This window comes from Staurois parvus, unplaced genomic scaffold, assembly GCF_062004578.1.
Source record: "Staurois parvus isolate SC_StPar_1 unplaced genomic scaffold, SC_StPar_1.0 ptg000846l, whole genome shotgun sequence".
In the NCBI taxonomy this organism is placed as follows: Eukaryota; Metazoa; Chordata; class Amphibia; order Anura; family Ranidae; genus Staurois; species Staurois parvus.
This window is the reverse complement of record NW_028318642.1, coordinates 1-19,336: the sequence shown is the minus strand read 5'-3', so window position 1 is coordinate 19,336 and position 19,336 is coordinate 1. Positions and strand designations below refer to the sequence as shown.

Genomic DNA, 19,336 nt, shown 5'->3' with positions numbered 1-19,336 from the left:
CCCCGGACCCCGCGTTCACCCTATCCGCCCTCCCCGGACCCCGCGTTCACCCTATCCGCCCTCCCCGGACCCCGCGTTCACCCTATCCGCCCTCCCCGGACCCCGCGTTCACCCTATCCGCCCTCCCCGGACCCCGCGTTCACCCTATCCGCCCTCCCCGGACCCCGCGTTCACCCTATCCGCCCTCCACGGACCCCGCGTTCACCCTATCCGCCCTCCCCGGACCCCGCGTTCACCCTATCCGCCCTCCCCGGACCCCGCGTTCACCCTATCCGCCCTCCCCGGACCCCGCGTTCACCCTATCCGCCCTCCCCGGACCCCGCGTTCACCCTATCCGCCCTCCCCGGACCCCGCGTTCACCCTATCCGCCCTCCCCGGACCCCGCGTTCACCCTATCCGCCCTCCCCGGACCCCCGCGTTCACCCTATCCGCCCTCCCCGGACCCCGCGTTCACCTATCCGCCCTCCCCGGACCCCGCGTTCACTCTATCCGCCCTCCCCGGACCCCGCGTTCACTCTATCCGCCTCCCCGGACCCCGCGTTCACTCCTATCCGCCCTCCCACAGTACACAGAACATGGAAATGAAATTATCTGACCCAGTGCTGTTCCTTTCTGCAGCTCTTCTCTGCGCTAACTTCCTGATCTTGCTTGCTTTGCTAAGGCAGCCATTGGCTTCCACAGCTGTCACTCCAAATCAGTGATGGGGGGGGGGGGGGAGGCGGGGCTGAATCTCGCTGTTTCTATAGAAGCAGACAGCGGGGCTCAGGAGTGAGCCCAAACGAGTGCCGCCATAGAAAGCGGCTTTCTATGGAGACAAGTCAGAGAAAAAGGAGTCAAGAACACCAGTGGGGGGACTAGAGAAGAGGAGGATCGGGGCCACTCTGTGCAACTCCACTGCAGGTAAGTATAAACCAGCTATTGAACCCCTCGCACTACAGAGGCCCCCCCCCCCCTTCCTGACCCGGCCATTGTTTGCAATATGGCGCTACATTACTTTAACTGACAATTGCGCGGTCGTGCAACACTGCACCCAAATGACATTTATGTCCTCTTTTCCCCACAAATAGAACCTTATTTCAGTGGTATTTGATCGCCTCGGCGTTTATTTTTTGTGGTATAAACAAAGAAAACCCGACAATTTTGAAAGACCGTTAGTGAATTCACCCCCCAACCCCCCCCACCCCCCGGTCAGTGAAATATCCCCCCCCCCCCTCCAATTGATAACCTTTTATTCTTGTCGTGTTGTTCTTTCTCCCGTTCCCGAGGGTCCACATAGTTTATATTGTTGTAGCGGTAGTCATCAGGAGAAGGGTCGCCCCATGGGTGGTCACCATCTTGTCCTCCTGTCCAAACAAGAACATATATAATAATAGGGACACGGACGCCTACATCAAAGTGTTCCTGAACCCCCAACAGTGACATCAGTCTGGAGATGCAGCAAAGCATGCTGGTTATACTCACTGTGGAACCTAAGGGGTTAATCCTCTGCATTGTTTAAAAAGGCTGTTTGATCCTGTCATCTCTGATCCTCCCCTTCTTCTAGTGTCCCCCCTCTTATCTCCTGATAAGACATATTGTGTGGAGACACTTTGCACATGCTCAGTTTGGTGTGTATTGCTAGAGTGGTTTATTTTGCTTTGGGAGGGAGCATGTGATCAGCACTGTCCACAGAGAGGTATACAGTGAAGGCGGGGTCCGGGGATATAGTGAAGGCGGGGTCCGGGGATATAGTGAATGCGGGGTCCGGGGATACAGTGAATGCGGGGTCCGGGGATACAGTGAAGGCGGGGTCCGGGGATACAGTGAAGGCGGGGTCCGGGGATACAGTGAATGCGGGGTCCGGGGAGAGCGGATATAGTGAAGGCGGGGTCCGGGGAGAGCGGATATAGTGAAGGCGGGGTCCGGGGATACAGTGAAGGCGGGGTCCGGGGATACAGTGAAGGCGGGGCCCGGGGATACAGTGAAGGCGGGGCCCGGGGATACAGTGAAGGCGGGGCCCGGGGATACAGTGAAGGCGGGGCCCGGGGAGAGCGGAGATAGTGAAGGCGGGGCCCGGGGAGAGCGGAGATAGTGAAGGCGGGGCCCGGGGAGAGCGGAGATAGTGAAGGCGGGGCCCGGGGAGAGCGGAGATAGTGAAGGCGGGGCCCGGGGAGAGCGGAGATAGTGAAGGCGGGGCCCGGGGAGAGCGGAGATAGTGAAGGCGGGGCCCGGGGAGAGCGGAGATAGTGAAGGCGGGGCCCGGGGAGAGCGGAGATAGTGAAGGCGGGGCCCGGGGAGAGCGGAGATAGTGAAGGCGGGGCCCGGGGAGAGCGGAGATAGTGAAGGCGGGGCCCGGGGAGAGCGGAGATAGTGAAGGCGGGGCCCGGGGAGAGCGGATATAGTGAAGGCGGGGCCCGGGGAGAGCGGATATAGTGAAGGCGGGGCCCGGGGAGAGCGGATATAGTGAAGGCGGGGCCCGGGGAGAGCGGATATAGTGAACGCGGGGCGAGCGGATATAGTGAACGCGGGGCGCGGGGAGAGCGGATATAGTGAACGCGGGGCGCGGGGAGAGCGGATATAGTGAACGCGGGGCGCGGGGAGAGCGGATATAGTGAACGCGGGGTCCGGGGAGAGCGGATATAGTGAACGCGGGGTCCGGGGAGAGCGGATATAGTGAACGCGGGGTCCGGGGAGAGCGGATATAGTGAACGCGGGGTCCGGGGAGAGCGGATATAGTGAACGCGGGGTCCGGGGAGAGCGGATATAGTGAACGCGGGGTCCGGGGAGAGCGGATATAGTGAACGCGGGGTCCGGGGAGAGCGGATATAGTGAACGCGGGGTCCGGGAGAGTGCGGATATAGTGAACGCGGGGTCCGGGAGAGTGCGGATATAGTGAACACGGGGTCCGGGAGAGTGGATATAGCTGGACTGCAATATTGCTGCAGACCTTTTTACACTGACACTTTGTGGAAACCAGTGACACCAATACAGTGATCACTGCAAAAAAAAATATATACTCATCACTGTACTAATGACACCGGTTGGAAAGGGGTTAACATCTAGGGTGATCAAAGGGTTGTGTGCCTAGCTATGTGCTTGGTGTACACTAGGTGGTGCTTTTACTAGGGGAAGTGATGGATCGTGTTCTCAGCTCTGCAGAGAGACGCGATTCATGACTTTCTCCTGTCACAACAGAACTGTATATATGCAGACAGACACAGCTCTGTTCTTCCTCCCCGACCGACGATCTGCAGGCGCTCGCTGAGGCTTGTAGATCATTTTGTGCTGACAGCTTACAGCGGAAGATTTTCTCTAGCAGCACGTGCCCCCCCCCCCCCCTGCGGCGGAGGTGCAAAATGATAGTTATTTGTGTGATTTTGCACAGTAATGCCGCCCTGTAGCCAGACGACGGAGGGAAAGTGGTCATTATCCTCTACTGAGCGGCACCTTGCCCATAGCCACGCCTATAGTGGTAACCACAGATAAAGCCAAGTCTTACCACCGCTCCAGCCGCCGGTACCAAAGCCTGGATCGGACATGCTGGACCCGGAACCAGAGGACGTGAAACTGGGCTGAAAACAACAGAACACGCAATGAGTATTATCATCCTTGCCAATGGAAGTGGTGGAAAGAGGAGAGCGGGAGACTTACATATCGGCTGTGGCTGGAGCGGGAAGGGAACGGGTGGCAGGACGACACGCCATTGCCTTGGGGTTGAAGATGGACGTCAAACATACTACACAGCATGGCCAAGGTCTGGACATCGTGAAGGTGGCAGTAATGGGCCAGCCTGTAAGAACACAGAATGCGGGTCATAGGACGCAGGGAAGCCGCGGGGAGCACATGACGCAGGGAAGCCGCGGGGAGCACATGACGCAGGGAAGCCGCGGGGAGCACATGACGCAGGGAAGCCGCGGGGAGCACATGACGCAGGGAAGCCGCGGGGAGCACATGACGCAGGGAAGCCGCGGGGAGCACATGACGCAGGGAAGCCGCGGGGAGCACATGACGCAGGGAAGCCGCGGGGAGCACATGACGCAGGGAAGCCGCGGGGAGCACATGACGCAGGGAAGCCGCGGGGAGCACATGACGCAGGGAAGCCGCGGGGAGCACATGACGCAGGGAAGCCGCGGGGAGCACATGACGCAGGGAAGCCGCGGGGAGCACATGACACAGGGAAGCCACAGGGAGCACATGACGCAGGGAAGGCGCAGGGAGCACATGACGCAGGGAAGACACAGGGAGCACATGACGCAGGGAAGACACAGGGAGCACATGACGCAGGGAAGACACAGGGAGCACATGACGCAGGGAAGACACAGGGAGCACATGGCGCAGGGAAGCCATGATGTTTAACAGTCTAGTATTTTATACCTCAAACATTTCTAACCACAAGAGAAAAAAATGTAATAGAAGCAGCTTAGCAGCCTAGAATGTGACGGCTGCATTAGTTTACTTTTACCTGGTGATTCTGCCAGCCACACTTCCTCTTCTAGGCTGTCAATGGTTACTCACTGTACTACATATATGGGGGTGCAGCGTTGTCACCCGAGTACAGTACTATAGAACACCCCCCCTTCTCCTCTCCATACGGTGCTTTGTAGTCTACAGCAGGGGCTTCCAAGCTTTTTAAACAAAGGGCCAGTTTACTGTCCTTCAGAGATGAGGGGGGCCAGACTGTGGCCACTGGGAGTAGAAAATGCCCCAGTATCAGAGCGCGCCATCGCCGGTGTCAGCGCGGGGAAGAGCGCCCCATCGCCGGTGTCAGCGCGGGGAAGAGCGCCCCATCGCCGGTGTCAGCGCGCGGAAGAGCGCCCCATCGCCGGTGTCAGCGCGCGGAAGAGCGCCCCATCGCCGGTGTCAGCGCGCGGAAGAGCGCCCCATCGCCGGTGTCAGCGCGCGGAAGAGCGCCCCATCGCCGGTGTCAGCGCGCGGAAGAGCGCCCCATCGCCGGTGTCAGCGCGCGGAAGAGCGCCCCATCGCCGGTGTCAGCGCGGGGAAGAGCGCCCCATCGCCGGTGTCAGCGCGGGGAAGAGCGCCCCATCGCCGGTGTCAGCGCGGGGAAGAGCGCCCCATCGCCGGTGTCAGCGCGGGGAAGAGCGCCCCATCGCCGGTGTCAGCGCGGGGAAGAGCGCCCCATCGCCGGTGTCAGCGCGGGGAAGAGCGCCCCATCGCCGGTGTCAGCGTGGGGAAGAGCGCCCCATCGCCGGTGTCAGTGGAAGGAAGAGCACCCCCTCAATGGTGTCAGTGGGAGGAATAGTGCCCCCTCAATGGTGTCAGTGGAAGGAAGAGCACCCCCTCAATAGTGTCAGTGGGAGGAATAGTGCCCCCTCAATGGTGTCAGTGGGAGGAATAGTGCCCCCTCAATGGTGTCAGTGGGAGGAATAGTGCCCCCTCAATGGTGTCAGTGGGAGGAATAGTGTCCCATCAATGGAAGGAATAGTGCCTCATCCCTGGTGTCAGTAGAAGGAATAGTACCCCATCATTGGTTTCAGTTGGAGGAGTAGTGGCCCATTGTTGGTACAAGTGCCTCATATATGTGGGAGGAATAGTGCCCCAAGGCCCGAGTAAAGGCAAGCAAAGGGCCACATTTGGGCCATGGACTGCAGCTTGGAGGCCTCTGGTCTACAGAGCTAGCTGGGAACATGCTGATAACAGTCAGCAGAGTAAGAGACCACAGGAAGGTATCCACTCACAAGATTTCTGGCAGGATCAATTGGCAGTTATATTGCACTTATCAAACAGATAAAAAAAAAAAAACAATTTTCAGTAGAATGTTTTTTAATGCTATATCATATTTTTTAAACATTTTTTTTTAACCCAAAAGACTCACAGTGATTCCAGGAGTTGCCGACCAAATGGGTGATGTGCCCAGGGAATTTCTACATCGGGGTCAGACTTGGGGGTCAGACACATGTCATTGGCAGCAGCAGCCAAAGCCCAAACCTGACGGAGAAAAGCGACAACATGGGAAACAAGCCGGAGCCGAGGAAAAGACGAGACGGGCATCATGATGGGACCGTGAGGTATACATACACTGCACATTATATATACGGCCCATTCTACACCCCGCCCATTCTACACCCCGCCCATTCTACACCCCGCCCATTACCTGCACCAGATCCTTGCGGCCAACACTGAGAGCCGAAGCGGCATTCTTCTGACACATCTCCTGGAGGTTTCCGCGGTTCAATCTGAACAGAAAAAAAAAAGAATATATAATGATATCACCGTCATAAAAGCAAAATACTGATCCAAGATCGGCCTGCCCTTCACTAGCTTGGTAAAAGGTGAGTGGGGACTGGAGAGAGAGGATCAGAAGAGCTGGGGGACCAGGGTGGGAGAAACGCAGTGTGCAGCATGGCAGCAATATAGCCAGAGTTAAGCAAAGACTGGATAAAGGAGAATCAGCAAACCAGATGATCAGCAGAGCTGGGGGTTACTAATGAGTGGGGCATCAAAAGACCTGTGGGTACTGCCGAGCCGGGGATGTGCCGAACAAGGGTACTGCCGAGCCGGGGATGTGCCGAACAAGGGTACTGCCGAGCCGGGGATGTGCCGAACAAGGGTACTGCCGAGCCGGGCTCCTAAGGAGCCGGGGATGTGCCGAGCCGGGCTCCTAAGGAGCCGGGGATGTGCCGAGCCGGGCTCCTAAGGAGCCGGGGATGTGCCGAGCCGGGCTCCTAAGGAGCCGGGGATGTGCCGAGCCGGGCTCCTAAGGAGCCGGGGATGTGCCGAGCCGGGCTCCTAAGGAGCCGGGGATGTGCCGAGCCGGGCTCCTAAGGAGCCGGGGATGTGCCGAGCCGGGCTCCTAAGGAGCCGGGGATGTGCCGAGCCGGGCCCCTAAGGAGCCGGGGATGTGCCGAGCCGGGGCTCCTAAGGAGCCGGGGATGTGCCGAGCCGGGCACCTAAGGAGCCGGGGATGTGCCGAGCCGGGCACCTAAGGAGCCGGGGATGTGCCGAGCCGGGCTCCTAAGGAGCCGGGGATGTGCCAAGCCGGGGATGTGCCGAGCCGGGCTCCTAAGGAGCCGGGGATGTGCCGAGCCGGGCTCCTAAGGAGCCGGGGATGTGCCGAGCCGGGCTCCTAAGGAGCCGGGGATGTGCCGCGCCGGGCTCCTAAGGAGCCGGGGATGTGCCGCGCCGGGCTCCTAAGGAGCCGGGGATGTGCCGCGCCGGGCTCCTAAGGAGCCGGGGATGTGCCGAGCCGGGCTCCTAAGGAGCCGGGGATGTGCCGAGCCGGGCTCCTAAGGAGCCGGGGATGTGCCGAGCCGGGCTCCTAAGGAGCCGGGGATGTGCCGAGCCGGGCTCCTAAGGAGCCGGGGATGTGCCGAGCCGGGCTCCTAAGGACCTGGGGATGTGCCGGCACAAGAGACATCCACCCTGAGGTCATCCCAGAGGACAAGGGGGCGCTCTTTACGTCTGGAGGAAAAGAAATGTAATCTCCAAACACGGAAAGGTTTCTTCACAGTAAGAGCTGTGAGAATGTGGAATAGACTCCCTCAGAGTTGGTTGTGGCCAGCTCAGTGGATTGCTGTAGGAAAGTCCTGGATTCTTTCTTGGATACACAGAATATAACTGGATATAACATTTATAGGGAAAGTTGATCCAGGGAATATCCGATTGGCTCTCGGGGGATCAGGAAGGAATTGTTTCCCCTGCAGGAGGAGATTGGATCGTGCTTTTCTGGGTTTCTGCCTTTCTCTGGATCCATTGTGGGTGGAGGATTATAACTTCTTTTTTTTATGGTTGAACTGGATGGACTTTTGTCTTTTTTTCAGCCAAACTAACTATGTAACTATATAAAAATACACGCCAAGTGGCTCAGAGGCCACGCCTCCAGACGTGTCCACAACACTCACATGTACATCTCTCCCAGAGCTTTGTGCACGGTGAGCAGACAGGAAATATCCTGGATGATCACTTTCCCGGCTGCTTTGATTGGCCGGGAGCTGGAGTCGCTACTCTCTCTCTTGGATTTCCAACGGCGAGATTTCTGGGGATACAGAAGATGGACAAAAAAAAAAAATCAATGTTAGTTTATTCTGTAAAAAGAGGAAAATCAGTCTCGGGGGAGGGGAAGAGGGGGGAGGGGACATCTATAACGATTACATGTCATCTGGCGGACAATGGACTACATACATTTACTGGAGACAATGGAATCCCGCCCATCTCTCAGGTGGGAATACTAAATGTCCTCCCATTGGCTGCCAGTCGCCCAGAGAATACAACACAAAGTTCTATCCCTGACCAAAAGAAAAAAAAACAAAAAACACACCTTCTCCCTCCTGGATTCTCTCTTCATCTCCAGGTATGAAGCCAACTCCATTCTGCAAACGGCAGTACATGTCTGTGCAGGAAAACGCGTGAATTCGCGCACATTACCGCGCTGCACCTGGCGTGAACAAGCCGTAAAATGCAGTCTCTGAGGCAGAGTTCAGGGGTCTGCAGGTTCTAAATCCTCACCCCCCCCCTGCTAGCATAAATCCCCCCCCCCCCCAAATAAATCCCTGCTGCTTGCACAAATCCAACCCCCTTTCCAAAATCCCCACCCTAGCAAAAATCCCCTCCCCCATCCACAATCGCCACTCTAGCAAAAATCCCCTCTCCCCTGGAAAAATCGCAACTCTAGCAAAAATCCCTCCCCTCTCCAAAAATCGCCTCCCTAGCAAAAATCCCCCCTCCCCTGCAAAGATCACCACCATAGCAAAAGTCCCCCCCCCCCAATCCACAATTGCCTCCCTAGCAAAGATCTCTCCCCTCCTAGCACAACGTGTGTGTGTGTGTATGTACGCACGCATGCATGCATGCGTGCGTATGAATGAATGGAGTGTGTATGTATGAATGTGAGTGTATGTATGAGTGAGTGTATGCATGAGTGAGTGAGTATATGTATGTATGTATGCATGCATGCGTGCGTATGAATGAATGGAGTGTGTGTGTATGAATGTGTATGAATGAGTGTGGGAGTGTGTGTGTGTATGAATGAATGTGAGTGTATGTATGAGTGAGTGTATGTATGCATGAGTGAGTGAGTATATGTATGTATGTATGCATGCATGTGTGCGTATGAATGAGTGTATGAGTGTGTGTGTATGAATGAATGTGAGTGTGTGTATGTATGTATGTATGCATGCATGCATGCATGTGTGTGTATGAATGAATGGAGTGTGTGTATGTATGTATGTATGCATGCATGTGTGTGTATGAATGAGTGTATGAGTGTGTGTGTGTGCATGAATGAATGTGAGTGTGTGTATGTATGTATGTATGCATGCATGCATGCGTGCGTATGAATGAATGGAGTGTGTGTGTATGAATGTGTATGAATGAGTGTGGGAGTGTGTGTGTGTGTGTGAATGAATGTGAGTGTATGTATGAGTGAGTGTATGTATGCATGCTAATGAAGGAATGAATGAGTGTGTATGCATGAGTGAGTGAGTATATGTATGTATGTATGCATGCATGTGTGCGTATGAATGAATGGAGTGTGTGTGTGTGTATGAATGAGTGTATGAGTGTGTGTATGAATGAATGTGAGTGTGTGTATGTATGTATGTATGTATGCATGCATGCATGTGTGCGTATGAATGAATGGAGTGTGTGTATGTATGTATGTATGCATGCATGCATGTGTGTGTATGAATGAGTGTATGAGTGTGTGTGTGTGTGTGTGTATGAATGAATGTGAGTGTGTGTATGTATGTATGTATGTATGCATGCATGCATGCGTGCGTATGAATGAATGGAGTGTGTGTGTATGAATGTGTATGAATGAGTGTGGGAGTGTGTGTGTGTGTGTGAATGAATGTGAGTGTATGTATGAATGAGTGTGTATGCATGAGTGAGTGAGTATATGTATGTATGTATGCATGAGTGCATGTGTGCGTATGAATGAATGGAGTGTGTGTGTGTGTATGAATGAATGTGAGTGTGTGTATGTATGTATGTATGCATGCGTGCGTATAAGTGAGTATGTATGTATGTATATGTATATATATATATATATATATATGTATGAGTGTGGAAGAGTTTGTGTGTGTGTGAATGTGTGTGTGTGTGTGTGTGAATGTGTGTGTGTGTGTGAGTGTATGAATGAATGAATGGAGTGTGTGTGTTTATGTGTATGCATGAGTATGTGTATGTATACATGTATGCATGCGTGCTTATGAATGAATGTGTATGAATGTGTGAGAAACAAATTATTTTTATATTTTTTTCCTGAAAATGTGTGATTAATAAACAGTTGCGCAAATACTGTGCAACATAAACAAACCTATTCTACAAGTCCTCGGCTTTCAGAAAAAATATATAATGTCCGTTTTAATTGATTGTATATCCAAAAACACAGATCTGTACATTTGTGTAAAACATGAAAGCGATTCTCAGTCCTACTAGTTAACTAGTCCTAGTTACTGAATTCCTGTAGGTGAGACAACAGTGACCATTATAAACGGACATCATACAATCCATGTCCAAAGCGTCACAACTTACCTTGCATAATGAAGGTCCACAAGACATAAAATACCCAACAAAAAAAAAACCTTAAGAAACCACTCCCAGTTATCATGCCATCAATTCCTCCAAGATGACACCAAGTGCACACTCCAGAAGGACAGATTTTGTGCACCACTGACAGATTAAACCCCACCGGCACAAAGTCTGTGAGCAGTCACCAGTGGTTGCACAGTATAGCCAGTCAGACACTTCACAGGCACAACAAGTGGGAGAATTAAAGAAAGGAACGAAGAGCAAGGGGAGGACGAGCACCCGAAATGCAGCAAAAAAACAAAAAGCAGACAGAAGCGAGTGTTGTGTCCAGGCAAGAGAGTGCAAACATCCAGCCAATGCAACACAGGCATCCGAGGGACAGCAGACTACGCCAAACAAGAGGGGAGCAGACAGGAGCAGCGGAGTGAGATGTAACATTCCCGATAGATTTACAGGAATTGAAAAAAAAAAAAAAAGTAATAACTAGACAGAGATCCCAAAAACAAAATCACTGCGGCCTCTGAACCACATTCTGAGTTGGGGGGGGGGGGGGGACCAGACTTGCCATGGTCAACATCTCAAAGCTGGAAGTCAGCGGGCAGGGTACCGGGTCAGAGACTGATGCTCTCAGGCCGGGCAATCACTTTTCCAATAGTGGGGGGGCCGGAACATCTATTCACCAATTTTAGGGCAAAACACCATCACTTGTTAGGGCGACAATGGCCCTGATTTACTAAAAACAAATAGATGGTGCACTTTGCAGCGGCTCCAGAGCTCAGTAAATGCAGGGAAGCTCTGCCGACTTCCATCGTCCAATCGTGCAAGCGCAAAAATGCTGCTTCTTTTTGTTTAGATGAACCAATACTGTTTTTTTCCTTTTTTCCCCCCATCAGCGAGTACAGATACTTTTGGTCAAGTACTCCTGATACTGATTAATACTTTGCGGTGCGATCTGCATTAATGGAGGGGGGGGGGGGGGTTTCAGAGTAGATAACACTGAGAGTCACCACTGCGGCTGTGAGAACTCAGCGATCGATCAGCAGTCAAGTTCTCACACTTAGAGCCAGCAGGGGGGACCGGCAGCATCCACCTAAGTATAAGGCCCCTTTCACACAAGCGTTCCGTATATCCGTTTATAATCTGTCCATTTATGGATGAAAAACAGACACCCATGTACTTCTATGGACTAGCGGATGTAAACGGATGATCTGCTTACATCTGTTAATGTACGCATCTGTTTTTTTGAACGAAGAAAACGGAATGGACAAAAAATGGATGTAAAACGCACGAAAAAAAAACAGACAAAAAGCGGATGTAAAAAAGGACAAAAAACAACAAAAAAAAAACAAAACGGACAATCTCTTCCCTGCCGCACCATAGCCGAAAGACGGCTACAGCGCGGTTGTCTAGTTCTGGGACGATGTCCGTAGACGTCATTCCAGAACGCGCCCCCAGTGACACGGTAAACGGCCAATCACAGCGGCCTTTTACCACGTGATCAGCCGTGTCCAATGACAGCAGATCACCGGGTAAACAGTTGCTGGTTATCGGCTGCACTTTCCTCGCACTGTCACAGCGCAAGGAATGTACTGCCGAGAACCGGCAATTGTCAGAGAAGTGATCGGCACTGATGATCTGTGACCTGCAGTGCCGCCCACCCGTGACCTGCAGTGCCGCCCACCCGTGACCTGCAGTGCCGCCCACCCGTGACCTGCAGTGCCGCCCACCCGTGACCTGCAGTGCCGCCCACCCGTGACCTGCGTGTCCCATTGGGAAGATTTACCTTCACTTCCTGTCCCATTGCAAAACAGGAAGTGAAAGGAAATCCCTGCAAATTGATACAACATAAAAGCAGGTCGGAAGTTTACGGGTGACTTCTAAGTTCAGCGCAGACCATCGACCACCGCATGGACTTCATTACACTCAGAGTTGTTCCAGAGACAGGATTGTGATCTTGGGGTCTCTGACTATTCATAGAGATGTGCAGGGAACAAAAAGGTGGGTTACTCGGCAAAGGGCACAATACCGGGAAGTCGTTAATCACTTGGATGGACCAGCGCCGGCGTGCAGACAGCGGGGTTGTCTGCGTAATCAGAAGATGAGGAAAGGAAGCAAAGTGAGGAGGAGATACAGAAAAGAGAGAGAGAGAGAGAGAGAGAGAGGAAAAGGGGACAAAAGAAAAAAAAAAAATCATCAAGAATATGGCTAGAAATTGTCTGATTGGCCATTGATGCTCAGTTTAACCCCCCCCCCCCCCATAGTAACAAATGGAGCCAAATACCTCTTGCGACACATTTGCTGCTGCGAATCAAGGAAGTGACCTCACTGAGAAAAGATCTAGACGGAATACTTTTTGTGAAGATGAATTCCAGGTATGGTATGTTCTCACATAGTTACATTGTAGATACATGGGAGTATATACTATACCTGGCCAATGGTCCTGGAAGCTGCAAATCACAAAAGTAAACACGGCTACTCCAGTGATCTCCACTAGCTTCCAGGTCCCACGCTGAGCAGCCCGCCTGATGCATTGGAAACACAGAAGTCGTCGTTTGCCATATTTATATGTGCTGAGGGGTCATCTGTGTGGGTGCTCTCCCGAGCAAGGCTGTGTGCGTCCATAGACAGACACAGCACAGTTCAGCCACACAGGATTGGCCTGACAGCAACAGCCATCATTGGCTCCCACTGTTCTCAGAGTCTACTGTGAGGCCAAAAAGGGACAGCCAATGGGAAAGCAATGGATGGAGAGGACTCCGGGGTTTAAGGAGGGGGGGGGGTTGGGCGAATATTGAAATGCATTCAGGTAAAAAAACAACCTTTTGCGTTCATGACCACTCTAAATGTCCTTAGTGCTCTCCCTGCTTTGTAGTATTTAGGAAGGGAATGAGGACAACTGCTGCTTCCGATCGCCTAGAAGTGGGAGCAGGTGCCTGTCAAATTTGGGTTCCCCCTCCCCCCAGTGCCCCAAAGCTGCCAATCCTTAATGAGGAGCGGGGGACAAAGTCCTAAAGCGGAACTTCCCCTTTTGGGTGGAGCTCCGCTATAATCTATTCATTATTATATATGTGCTCCAACTATGGAGACCCTCAGAATTCATAGCTTTAGGACTGCAGTACACCAGGGTGCCGTAAAGTGGCCCTGCAGCTTACGCACATAAATTTGCAAATGTGTGCAAACTAAACCCCTGGATTTAACAGGAAATGTTAGACAGGACAATTCGGTTTGTTGCAGGCTGGCTGGGAATTTTGTCATTGACATGCATCTCCCTCCCATAGGTTGGGGCAGTTGCCATTTGTTTTTACGGACAGCAGATGTTAGCCCAAAGTCAGCTGCAAGAGTGCACTTGGTTCTGCAAAGAGGGTTAGCTGTGCTTCTCCTTTAAATCAATTTTTGTCAATGGTGGGTGTTTAGGGGACACCACAAATCGAATTTCCTTCGATTCCTGCAAGTCTATGGGACCCTTGACATTTAGGTATTGCTTACAGGCCATCAGTAAATATGGGGTTTACACATTTCCTTTTGTATGTGGCTGACGGATCCAGAATTACATGAAAAGCAGGAGGGTTTCATGGTTTTACAACCCAGTAGCATGATTGTAGAATAGCAGCATAGTGGGCCCCGGGTGCTGTCCTGTGTAACCAATCACATCGTAAACAGGAAGGAAAGATTTGGCCTAAAAGGGGAGATTATGGTGACGCAAAATGTATGTTCACATTCCATTGGATGTTTCTGGAAGTGTCCCTTTTAGAGGAGCAAGCACACAGAAATGTGCAATACCCGTGTGTGACTTGCAGTTCATTCCGTGCCGTTTGTTTTCATTCCGGGAAGGTCGACAATGAAGCCGGCACGGGAGCGCTCATGGCCCCTGTATAGTGTGCTTTGTCCGGCAGTAATTGTGGGTATAGACAGGACAGGCGTGAGCATTACATACCCTCTCCTTGTAATAAAATGAACTGATGGACACTTGTTCCTTCTCACTACGAGTCGGGCTGCCTCCGTACAGCAACAAGTTCCCAGGAGCCTCCGTGCGGATTTTCAAAGGTGCGATCACACCGCTGTGATAGGCGGACAGAGCGGACAGGGATCTGACAAAGAGGACAAACACAGAACTAATGAAAATATCCGACGCTATACATGTATGTACAGGTATAAACATTATACAGATATGTGATTATTTACATCACAGGTGTTAAACACAAGGCCTGCGGGCCTTGTATCCGCTCTCCCCGGACACAGCAGGGGGGCCGGGTCCAGGGAGAGCGGACGCGGCGAGTGCCGGGTCCGGGGAGAGCGGACGCGGCGAGTGCCGGGTCCGGGGAGAGCGGACGCGGCGAGTGCCGGGTCCGGGGAGAGCGGACGCGGCGAGTGCCGGGTCCGGGGAGAGCGGACGCGGCGAGTGCCGGGTCCGGGGAGAGCGGACGCGGCGAGTGCCGGGTGCGGGGAGAGCGGACGCGGCGAGTGCCGGGTGCGGGGAGAGCGGACGCGGCGAGTGCCGGGTGCGGGGAGAGCGGACGCGGCGAGTGCCGGGTGCGGGGAGAGCGGACGCGGCGAGTGCCGGGTGCGGGGAGAGCGGACGCGGCGAGTGCCGGGTGCGGGGAGAGCGGACGCGGCGAGTGCCGGGTGCGGGGAGAGCGGACGCGGCGAGTGCCGGGTGCGGGGAGAGCGGACGCGGCGAGTGCCGGGTGCGGGGAGAGCGGACGCGGCGAGTGCCGGGTGCGGGGAGAGCGGACGCGGCGAGTGCCGGGTGCGGGGAGAGCGGACGCGGCGAGTGCCGGGTGCGGGGAGAGCGGACGCGGCGAGTGCCGGGTGCGGGGAGAGCGGACACGGCGAGTGCCGGGTGCGGGGAGAGCGGACACAGGGAATGCGGGGTCCGGGGAGAGCGGACACAGCGAGTGCCGGGTGCGGGGAGAGCGGACACAGCGAGTGCCGGGTGCGGGGAGAGCGGACACAGCGAGTGCCGGGTGCGGGGAGAGCGGACACAGGGAATGCGGGGTCCGGGGAGAGCGGACATAGGGAATGCGGGGTCCGGGGAGAGCGGACATAGGGAATGCGGGGTCCGGGGTTTAGTAACACTAACATTTCCAGATGGTCTCCATAACACAGCAAATCTTCATTTTTCAGTACAGGTCCACTTTAGGAAAATGTTACAAAGCAAGACACAAACCTTGGAGTGGGCTCTGTAGGAGACACCGTCCTGTGCATTGTCATTGGCCGCGTGAAGTACACCAGGTACCCTGCAGAGGTAAGAGGGAGCTCGGAATGAACCATCGGGGTCACAGTGTACAATGTTCCATCATAATTGATTCTAGAATAGAGGTGCAGTAATGGCGACGTATCCCACTGACCTGCTCCACAGAAGCGGGCACCTGATGTCCGAGGAAACGGGATGTTGGCGTCCTGGTAGGAACCGTAGGCATTGGTCACTCGGGCAAACGTGGGCAGCGGTGGGGTGACTGGGTTCTGCAAGGAGAAGGGGTTGTCCGAAGGACTGGATTCCTGGTCCTAGGAGATTAAAGACACGTCAGAGATGAAAGCATTGAAGTCAAAGTGAAAACCGTCATCAATATATGTCTGGGCAGTGCTGGGACCCAGCAGACCTTTACTTTCCTGCGCACTTTGCTGCAGCCAAATCCAAAGAGTCTGTAAAAGTCCTGCCCAGGGAGACGACAGAAGAGGGGGAGGGTCTCTCTAGTCTAAGCCTTGGTTCACACTCTGAACCCCCCCCCCCCCCGTGAATCGCACAGGAACAATTCACATGCAATTTAATGAGGTGAAATTCGAGGAAAGTCTTGCATGCAGGAATTATGGAACCGGACTGCATGGTACTGCGTTTATGACCTGCGTTTGGAGTGTTCGGATGACACCGACACCCACAGCGGATCGCAGGGCAGTGTGATTGGAATACAGTGCGGGAAATGTGCATGGATCGTGGGGTAGAGGATCCCCCACCCGCTGTCGCGGTGTAGGGGGGGGGAACAGGGGGAGAGGTGGCAGGCGCTAGACTATGTCACATGTTCCACACGCATGTAACATGTTCCTTCTCCTTTAACCATTTCAAAACCGGGCAATTTTACCCCCTTCCTGCCCCCAGGCCATTTTTCACGTTTCAGCGCTCTCACACTTTGAATGACAATTGCGCGGTCATACAACATTGTACCCAAACTAAAATTTTATCATTTTCTTCACACAACTAGAGCTTTCATTTGGTGGTATGTAATCACCGCTGGGGTTTTTATTTTTTGCTAAATTAACAAAAAAAGACCAAAAATTTTGAAAAAAAACCACGTTTTTCTTTGTTTCTGTTATAAAAGTTTACAAATAAATAATTGTTCTTCATAAATTTAGGCCGAGATGTATTCTGCTACATGTCTTTGGGGAAAATAACCCAAATTAGGATGTATTATTTAGTTTGTAGGAAAGTTATAGAGTTCACAAACTATGGGATAGATCTGAATATTGATCAATCCTGAAGTACTGACAGCCAATCTCATTTCTTGAGGTCCAAGAATGTCAGAACAGTACAGATATCCCCCAAATGTCAGGACGGTACAGATACCCCCCAAATGTCAGGACAGTACAGATACCCCCCAAATGTCAGGACAGTGCAGATATCCCCCAAATGTCAGAACAGTACAGATATCCCCCAAATGTCAGAACAGTACAGATATCCCCCAAATGTCAGAACGGTACAGATATCCCCCAAATGTCAGGACGGTGCAGATATCCCCCCAAATGTCAGGACGGTGCAGATATCCCCCCAAATGTCAGGACGGTGCAGATATCCCCCCAAATGTCAGGACGGTGCAGATATCCCCCAAATGTCAGGACAGTACAGATACCCCCCAAATGTCAGGACAGTGCAGATATCCCCCAAATGTCAGAACAGTACAGATATCCCCCAAATGTCAGGACAGTACAGATATCCCCCAAATGTCAGAAACAGTACAGATATCCCCCAAATGTCAGGACGGTGCAGATATCCCCCAAATGTCAGACGGTGCAGATATCCCCCCAAATGTCAGGACGGTGCAGATATCCCCCAAATGTCAAGACGGTGCAGATATCCCCCAAATGTCAGGACAGTACAGATATCCCCCAAATGTCAGGACGGTACAGATATCCCGCAAATGTCAGAACAGTACAGATATCCCCCAAATGTCAGGACAGTACAGATATCCCCCAAATGACCCCTTTTTGCAGAGTAGACAGTCCGACGTACTTCATAAGAGGCATGGCGAGTTTTTTGAAGTTGTATTTTTTTTGTCATAATTTTTTCGGAAAATAAAAAAAATTAAAAAAATTATTTTCACTATTTTTTTTTTTACATACTGTCACCAATGCAGTACAGCGTCATCATATAACTGGCATGGCGGTGAACAGGGACACTGACTGGTGACAGTATGAAAAAAAAATATATATTTTTTTTTTTATTTTTTTTATTATTTTTAATTTTTTATTACATTTTTTTATTTTTTTTTAAGATTTTTTTTTCATATTGTACTATGACCAAAGTAGTACAATGTTACCATAGTAACATTTTACTACTTTGGGGAAGTGATCAGTATTTTTTTTTTTTTTTTTTTTTTTTTTTTACACAATTTGCTTATAGCAAAGAATTACTTTGCTATAAGCAAGCATTTACCTGAATGACATCGATTCATTCAGGGTTTTTTTTTTTTTTGTGCTTAGCTGTGATTTGGTCACAGCTAATCACATGACATGTGCATGTGACCTGCTGTGACCATTCACAGCTAGGCACTAGTATACAATGGATGGCATGAATGAAGCCATCCATTGTATACAACTGTCATGTGACCTGCTGTGATTGGTCACAGCAGGTCACATGGTACCAGCAACGGGGGACGGTACTCAGATCTGTCATTGGCCGTGTCCGAGGTACACGGCGGGTGACAGATCGCGCCGCTGCGAGGCTCTGCATTACTGTAAACTGAGCATGTGCGGGTGCACGCGGAATGCCGCAGCACTTCTGAAGCCGCCAAACGGGTATAGGCCGGGCGGCTAATGGTTAAGGTGGGTTATCGAATATTCCATACCCCCGGTCTGCTCACCACAAAGCTCTCCATACAGGACACCAGCTGGCGCAGGCACGGCTCCAGGCAGCTTTGGTTGCGTTTGACCTTCTGCAGAGATGTATCTTTAAGGATCTGGAAGACAGAAGGTTAGATTGTCCATAAATACAATTCACTGTGAAGACGTCTCAGGATAGATGAACACAGAACATTTCTGACCACCGAGCAAAGCCAACGCCTCCTCTATCACACCTTGCAGGGCTTGTCATCAATTAGTCGGTCGTTGGTTCGAATCCCAGCCACGGCACCACCTGCCTGGAGCTTGCATGTTCTCCCTGTGCCTGCGTGGGTTTCCTCCCACACGCCAAAGACATGCTGGGAGGTTAATTGGCTCCTGTCTACATTGTCCCTAGTATGTGTATGTATGATGGGAGTTAGGGACCTTAGATTGTACGCTCCTCGGGGGCGGGGACTGTTGTGAATGTACAATATATATGTAACGCTGCGTAAACTGATACAAGTACCTGAAATAGATAATAAATAATTAGCACCTCATATTAGAAGCCGCTCGCTCACCTTCTCCACAAGCCGTCTAATTGCTTTAGCCAACTTCTTCATATTTCTGGTCTCCCTAACGTCTCCCTAAGGCCTTTTCATTGGGACCTTCCATTTGGCATGACTGTGTGCCACTACGTTGTCCCTACGGGGGATGGGTCCTGGTCACGTTTCCTCTCCTGCATAGTTGACTGGTAATGTGGCCGAATCACAACTTCTTCTGTGGGTGAGTATGACCGCACACTGATACAAAAACTAAAAACGGTATGCCAGGGGCCTCT

At 52.3% G+C, this 19,336-nt stretch overlaps 1 protein-coding gene across 1 annotated transcript; it reads right to left on the bottom strand.

Moving 5' to 3' along the window:
* Positions 1 to 1,225: 1,225 nt before the first annotated feature.
* On the bottom strand, positions 1,226 to 18,635 carry WDR59 (WD repeat domain 59; the record flags this gene model as incomplete). The annotated part of the gene is made up of 11 exons (XM_089655548.1): positions 1,226 to 1,343; positions 3,479 to 3,551; positions 3,631 to 3,769; positions 5,813 to 5,925; positions 6,092 to 6,173; positions 7,839 to 7,972; positions 12,494 to 12,550; positions 14,402 to 14,555; positions 15,635 to 15,704; positions 15,816 to 15,972; positions 18,540 to 18,635. Coding segments are annotated over 11 exons (1,193 nt in total), but the record flags the coding sequence as incomplete, so codon positions are not given.
* Between the last annotated feature and the right edge of the window lie 701 nt (positions 18,636 to 19,336).